The 7620-nt window shown below is 43.5% G+C and overlaps 1 protein-coding gene across 1 annotated transcript; it reads left to right on the top strand.

Annotated features, from left to right (window-relative positions):
• Positions 1–2899: 2899 nt before the first annotated feature.
• LOC117191036 (WD repeat-containing protein 19-like) lies at positions 2900–7472 on the top strand. The gene is given in 11 exon segments (XM_033396006.1): positions 2900–3177; positions 3242–3694; positions 3764–4098; positions 4101–4324; positions 4389–4764; positions 4767–4952; positions 5020–5284; positions 5358–5538; positions 5600–6683; positions 6740–7109; positions 7165–7472. Coding segments are annotated over 11 exon segments (3741 nt in total). The 5' UTR covers positions 2900–3016; the 3' UTR covers positions 7271–7472.
• Positions 7473–7620: the final 148 nt, after the last annotated feature.

The following is a 7620-nucleotide window of genomic DNA, read 5'->3' as shown; positions in this document are numbered from 1 at the left end:
ATCAATTTGCACTGGCTACGCAGCGCCCGACGTCACGCTCAGACTGATTTTCTGTCTCTCTCGCACGCACTCTTTGTCGTGTCGTTTAATATTAGCGGCGTCTGCCGGAGGAGAGCCATACTGACTAAGTATCGGGTATAACTGTAGAGTTGCGGTGTCCGCTGCAACTCACAACGTTCCCCTCGTTTTTGATTTCATAAGTAGCTGCTTTTATTTCCTGTTGGATGTTCTTCGCTAAATTATCCATATCTTTGTCGGCCTCAAACTGGCTTAGCTTTTTCAGTAGCCTGTTTTTGGCAAGGAAAGTTTTGAGTTTGTGTTGATATCCTGCTGTTTCAAAGGTTATTGGGTGATGGTGGCTGCCTCCTAGGTAAAACTTTTCACATTTCCAATTCTCTATATGAATACCCTTTGTGAAAGTTAAATCGAGTACAGACCCTGTGTTGAGTCGATGTGTCTTCTGAATGTGAGACTTTGATCATTAGCTAGACTGTAGCCAGCATTTGACATAGCTTGCATGAGAAAAGTTCCCTTTCCACTGTTGGTTCTGTCTCCAGAAAAGGTATGTCTTGCGTTAAAATCTCCTGCAATTATGACTTTTCCGAATGCATCTAAATATTCAAGGAGATTGTTAATCGCTTGCTTGAAGGATGCAAGAGACAACAAAGGTTCAAAATATACTGAGGTGATAAAAAATGTATCTTTGTTGTTGATGGTCCTTGCTATAATTATATCTTGCTCTGTCTCATATATCAGTCTTTTAACTCTTAGGTCTTTTTTGTAGGCAATCGCCACTCCTCCATAACCGTCCTCTCTATGTTTTTCTAACATATTGAAGTTGGCTAGTTTCCTAAAACGGAGATCGTGAGAGAAAACTTCAGCCAGAATGGCAAAGTCGAAGTTTTCATTGTTTAAGTAGAATACTAGGTCGTTTTTATTGGCTTTAATAGATTGAATGTTATGTTGTAAAAATTTCGTATTTATTTAGATGTTTTAAAAAGGTTCGTTTCTCTCTGTTTGTTCATTTTTCTGTCTGCATTATGTTCCATATTGTAATCATTTGTACTGGTCACTTTTTTTGATGGATGTGACACATCATTTGAGTCGACTAAACGAGACAACATGTCAACCATCTGTTGAATGGTAAATTTGTTTTCTTTTAGTTCTTTGTTTTCAAAAAATGGTACGTGATTACTAGAATCGCTGGTATATGATTCTAAGCGATAGTGGGGTTTTTGTGCAGGAACCAAAGGTCTCTGCACTAACCTGCTCGCATAACTGTGTTTTTTTAAAACTTCATTTGCTTTAACGTTTTTGTTTTGAACATTTTCTTCATTTATGTCTAGTTTTGTATAGTTTTTTTCATAATTATCTAACAGCGAAAAGTTTTGATGGATTGAGTAAGTGCTAAGCACTTCCTTACGCGCGATTTTTTTTATTGTCACTATTTTGTTAATGTCCATCTCCTTTTCCCATACTGGGCACATCAGTCTGTCCCTAGCTGAGTGATTTTTCCCATTGCAAAGGATACACTTGAGACCAGTGCACGACCCATTGCACTCCTCGACTCCGCATTTATAGCACCTCCTAGCTGATTTGCATCTGGTCGAAGTGTAACCAAGTCTGCCACAATTATAACATTGCCTTACTCTGGGAACATATATGCTTACTTTCATCCCACATATCCCAAAAAGAGATACCTTTTCTGGGATGTCTGAACCCTCAAAACCAATTTTGACTGTTTCTAATGGTATGAGCTTTCGTTTCGTTGTTGTCATCGGTTGTAATTTTCTGCCTTCTTGCTAATCTTTCAATTAACTTAATTTTTATGTTAGAAGTAATATTATCCATAATTTCATTCTCAGAATTCACTAAATTCATTTTTTTTAACTCCTCATTTAAAACTAAATCATTTGTATAGTGTAGGCGCAAGAGATACGATTTCTTTAATTCCTTTGATTTTAAGGTGTCTTATTTTTTCAAAAAAGAATAAGCCATTTTTGGTGTTTTTGTTTTCGAAGATGGTACTGTTCTTAGTCGATACTAGTACAGCCGCATCACCGATGTGGCACTCACTATACAACACTGTTTCTCTTTCGATACCTACATTTGATGGGTTTATAATAGGATTAGTATTTTTATTCAGTGTTTTAGTCATGATGTTTCTTGCGCATCTTTTTTGCTGGGTACTTTTCGTTAGTCAAGCTGTCGAATATGTCCTCTTTCACACTTGAACACAAAGCACTGAAGTTTTTTGCTACTGTTTTTTGGGTTTGAATTTTGCTGCTTTTTGCCACCTGATCAGGGGGTTTCAATTTGGCAGAAACCGAGCGACCGGCGTCCGCCATACTTGCTGGTTTAACCAGATTGCCAAAGACTTACCTCTCCTTTGGGAAATGAAAAGAGGAAAAATTTATATATTGATGAAGATTTGTATGAAATAAACAATGATCCAATTTTTACAATCACTTTTAATTAAGCCTTTGTTGCTTGGAAAAAGTCACTTTTCAGACTGTTAAGAAAAAACACGACCGCTGATGAAAAGGAAGTGGAGGATCAAATTAACCGCAAGGATACGAAAAACACGAAATATCAAAATTTTTGTCGTTGGTAATTCCAAACATCTGCTTAGAGATGGACAAAATTTCGATATCCGTCGAGGCAGTGCTGGCTAATCCGGCATAGAACAGCTTTTTATATTTAAAGTTTAATTTGCACAGTTTTTTGGCACTAACACTTACAATTTGAAGCATTTAAAAAAATAAAATAAACTTAAGGCAGACTATCATAATGATGCGGGTCTCGCAATTAATATTTCATGCAAAACCTGTACCTGTGAAATCAACAGGTGCACGAAAATGCCAGGTAGCGCAGATACACATACGCACACGCACTTGTAGTGGTGACTGTGTTGGTATCATAGCAACGGGAAAACCGTAAACAAAAGCCGGAAAATTTTAGATCACAGAATGAGTGCTTCTTCGGTATAGAAAATACGCTGTCTTTAAGTGAGGTAATGTCGTTCGAGAAGATACTCTACAAGTACGAGGAACCGCACGGAATCGGCGACGTCTACTTCATTTGGCAAAAGGCTTTGCTTGCGACTACTGGTACAGATGGATCTGTGGCGCTGTACAATCGCCAGGGACAACTGGTGCAGCGCATTATCCTCGCAGGGTAAGACCAGCCCACATAAGTTGTACTCAAAATATATTTATCTGCCTCAAAATTGTTCCATCAGGCTCTGTTCAGGATTTGCATGGGACAATGAGGGGGATCTGCTGGGAATCATCACAAGCGGCTCCCTGAACATTACTCTCTGGGACTATGGCACGCAGGAAAAGATCAGCGTTGAAACTGGACTGCGGGATCCTCTCACGTGCATTTTGTGGTCAAAACAGCAACAGTTGCTTGCCGTAGGCACGTGGCGAGGAAACTTGGCGATCTACTTATCACACCCGGAAAATCCCACAGAACTAGGATTTCAGAGTCGCTACGGCTCACTGCTTCAGCACAAATGGTTCGGAGACGGCTATATATTGCTGGGGTTCTCCAACGGACATGTGGTGGCCATTTCCACGCACCCCAAAGACGTGGGACAGGAGCTTTGGCAGGTTAAGAATCATAAGGACACGTTGACTGGTTTGGCATATTGCCCCACTTTAGATATCGTGGCCTCTTGTGGAGATGACAGGTAAGTAAATGACTGATGTAAATGGCCAAATGTTGATATTAATTCCATCCTACGATCGTCTGCCAGAAGCATAAAAATACACTCGATTACAAACCTGCAAGAAACCGAGCGCATCATCACTGTACCAGATCATGCTGGCGTCCAAATGATCGCCTGGTCACCGGATGGTCAACTGCTGGCAGTAACAACGAATAGTGGTACCGTCTATATCTATGTAACCAAGCTCCCTCAAATATTTGCCGTCTCCGCACCCCGGATCGTTATGCTCAGCAGTCTGGCAGAGGTTTCCATTTATGTATATGCGCCGGATAAGTCCAAGCCACTGCCCTTTCGATTGCCCCTGGAGGGAGCACCTACTTTTATAGCTGTTGGCCCGTATAACTTTGCTGCTGGCATCGACAAGCATGTGAGCGAGACTTCCCACGGAATGTGTCAAGTATGATGATGAATGCTGAGTACTGTGCAGCCCTCTGTCCGCCTCAGTTGATCCTGCAGGCTATTACTGCAGACAATCCCAATTGCAAGGACAAGCTACAGGCCACTTTTCCCAGCGCCCTCCCGAACATGTCCAACGATGCAGTGATCACGTGCTTTGCTTTGAGTCAGGAAGTGTTGGTATTTGCAACCGATGTGAGTTTTTATCCTGGTTAGGTACTCGTATTACTTTACAGCCGTATTGTATTGTCTCTTTTAGATAGGCCACCTAGTATTCTACTCTCTTGAAAAATGGGACAGTTGTACAATCTACCGTCATATCATGGGTATTCGCCAGATGTTTATGGACATTGAAGGAACTAAGATCATTTTCATTGACGATCATGCTCAAGGACATCTGTTTCTACCCGCGCTGGATGAAGCCTTGCTCATACCGGACATTCCAAAGCAGTGCCTCGGCTGCCTTTGAGATCTCACGCAGCCGAATATTTTCATTAGCTACGATGCAAAAATTGTGAACACCCACGTATTTGTTCGCCATTCCGTGCAGGGCACACACACCCTCAAGGTGGGCGAGTCCAAGCTTAATCCTGGGCAATGGCCGCTGCTACTCTGCGGCGGCGAAATGGCTCTCCACAGTATGCCACGCAATCCCTCAGCACCCATGTGGTGAATCCCAGCAACAGCCAGACTGCGAACCTCCAACTGCTTCTACGCCTCAGGAACTATGACGAGGCGTACAAGCTGTGCGAGCAGATGAACTTGAGTAGTGCATGGCGAGAGTTTGGCGAACAGGCCACTTCCGAACTAGAGCCGGATATTGGTAATATTACAACTTCTCATCATTCCCATAACATCCTGTTGTTGATCGACATCCGATTATTCATTAGCTATTCGGGCCTATCGACAATTGGGTGACGCTGCTCTGGTAAATGCGTTGGCTGAGCTCCGATATGTGGAGGACATGGACATGCTGATCGGGTGCTGCTGCACGATTTTGGCCCAGTACGAGCAGGCCAAGGAACATATGCTCAAGGGTGTTTATACTAGGGCAGCCTTGGAACAATGGGATCAGGCTCTTCTTCTGGCGCACAAGCATGACCCGCAAGAAGTTCCCTACATAGCGAGAGAATACGCCCAGCAGCTGGAATTCACGTATGATATATATCCGTATAAGAACAATCATGATCAAAGGTCATGATTTTCATGTTTAAACTTTGCTTTAAAGTGGTAACTATGCGGATGCCCTATACCACTACGAGAAGGGTTACAAGGAGGATTTAATCAACGACAAGGATGCTGAGCAGTCCGCTACGATGGAAAGCACACCTGAGTTCCAGGATCATGTACGCCTCTGCAAGATGGGCATTGCCCGAACTTCAATACGTGCCTGGGATTTTCGACGAGGCGTAAGACATTTTATTTATCTGAGCATCTCGACAAAAAGTGTATTTACATCTCCTTCAATAGATTCAATATGCCGAAGAGCTCATGGATAAGCAGCTCCTCTTCGACTGTGCGGAGTTATTGGCTACGGTCGGACATCTGACAGAGGCTGCGGGACTTTATGAACGTGGAGGGTTTTATGATGAGGCCTGTGGCCACTACATAGCCCTGAAGATGTGGCATAAGGCCAACAGTGTACTTTCCAAGGTGAAGAGTAGCAAATTACATGCATCCTATGCCAGGGCCAAAGAGAGTGACGGCCATTTCGAAGAAGCAATACGGTGTTATCGCATTGCCGGAGACTTGGATGCTTGCGTTAGGATATACCTTGATCATTTGTGTGATCCTCATGCAGCCTCAGAAATTGTTTTAGAATCACGATCAATGGACGCGGCAAAAGTGCTGGCCAAGTTCTATCAGAAGATTGGAGATATTGAACAGGCTCTTCAGTTTCTCGTTATCTGCGGCTGTGTGGAGGAAGCCTTTGCTCTTGCCCAGCGCCACAACAAGCTGCGCCGGAATGGCGAACTCCTGGAACGATATGAAAATGCGAAATCCTCCGACTATCTGGCCTTGGCTCACTACTTTGAAAGTGAGAAATATACATTGCAGGCTGGAAAGTATTACTTCTTGGCACGTGAGTTTACCAAGTCCTTGAGACTTCTGCTGAAAGCCTCTGCGTTCAACAATGAGGAGCAGCTGGCTCTGTCCCTGGCAATTGACTGTGTGGCTACATCGAACAACGAGCAGCTGGCCTCGCAACTCATCGAGTTTCTCTTGGGTGAGTTGGATGGTGTTCCCAAGGATCCACGCTACCTGTTCCGCTTGTATATGGCTCGAAAGCACTATAAAGATGCGGCCAAGACGGCCGTGATAATTGCCAATCAAGAACAGATAGCCGGAAACTACAAATCCGCTAGGGACCTCCTTTATTCGATGTACCAGGAACTTCGCCGCAACAACCTATCTGTATCGGCCGAAATGCGGCACAATTTGATCCTGCTCCACCGTTACACGCTGGTCCGTATACATGTGAAGCTGGGTAATCATCTCCTGGCTGCCAAGCTTCTCGTTCAAGTGGCTTCTTGCATATCCCAGTTTCCAGAGCGTAAGAATGGAGTCAATTGTATTGGGATTTGATTGCAATTTTCATTGGCTTTCCAGACATTATCCCTATTCTCACCTCCACGGTCATTGAGTGTCAGCGGGCAGGTCTCAAGAAGTCTGCGTTCACCTATGCCTCCACGTTGATGCGTCCGGACTACCGCAATCAACTGGATACTCGCTATGCAAAGAAGATTAAATCTGTCGTCCGGAAGGCTCCCAAGGGCATTAAGCAGTTGCGGGATGAGATAGACGATGAGACCATGGAGTGTCCCATATGCGACTCCAACTTGGCCAATATGAAAGTGACGTGCTACAGCTGCAAGACTACGCTACCCATCTGCATAGCTACGGGTCAGCACATCATCAAAACGCTCATGAACTCCTGCCCGCAATGCGATTTTCTCTGCTTTCGTGCCGAGATGGAAAAGTGAGTATAAACTGTTGAAAAGGTCAAGTGTGGATTATTATACTTCTTCTTTCAGAATACTCTCAGAGAATGGCGAGTGCCACATGTGCGGGGAGCAAGTGGCCCCCGAGCAACTGCTGGATGTGGAAGACATACGCCCATACATCCTGGCCGCATCTTAAGACCGAAAGACTATATATAGGACTTGAAAAAACGAATAGACTGCACAACACCACAGAACACCAAATAATAGATATAAGTTTCAAGCACAAATCCCACTTTATAAATCACAAGACTAATCGTTTGCACATAAATAAACAGCCTTGCTGCAAGAAAATATTTCGCTGTTGAACTACAGCCAAGGCAATTAACAAGTTTTTATCCATTTTCATAAAAGAAAGAAAAAATCTTCCGCACAAAAACTTTGACTCAAAAACTCAACAATGGGAGGGACACTGGCGGACAGAAATCAGCTTTAGAATGAAAAATGCGTTGCATACTTTTGGGCGCACACACGATAATTTAAGAAACA

This window comes from Drosophila miranda, assembly GCF_003369915.1.
Source record: "Drosophila miranda strain MSH22 chromosome Y unlocalized genomic scaffold, D.miranda_PacBio2.1 Contig_Y1_pilon, whole genome shotgun sequence".
NCBI classification, from domain to species: domain Eukaryota; kingdom Metazoa; phylum Arthropoda; class Insecta; order Diptera; family Drosophilidae; genus Drosophila; species Drosophila miranda.
Note: the sequence above shows the minus strand (reverse complement) of the source record. Positions and strands in the feature narration are given on the sequence as shown.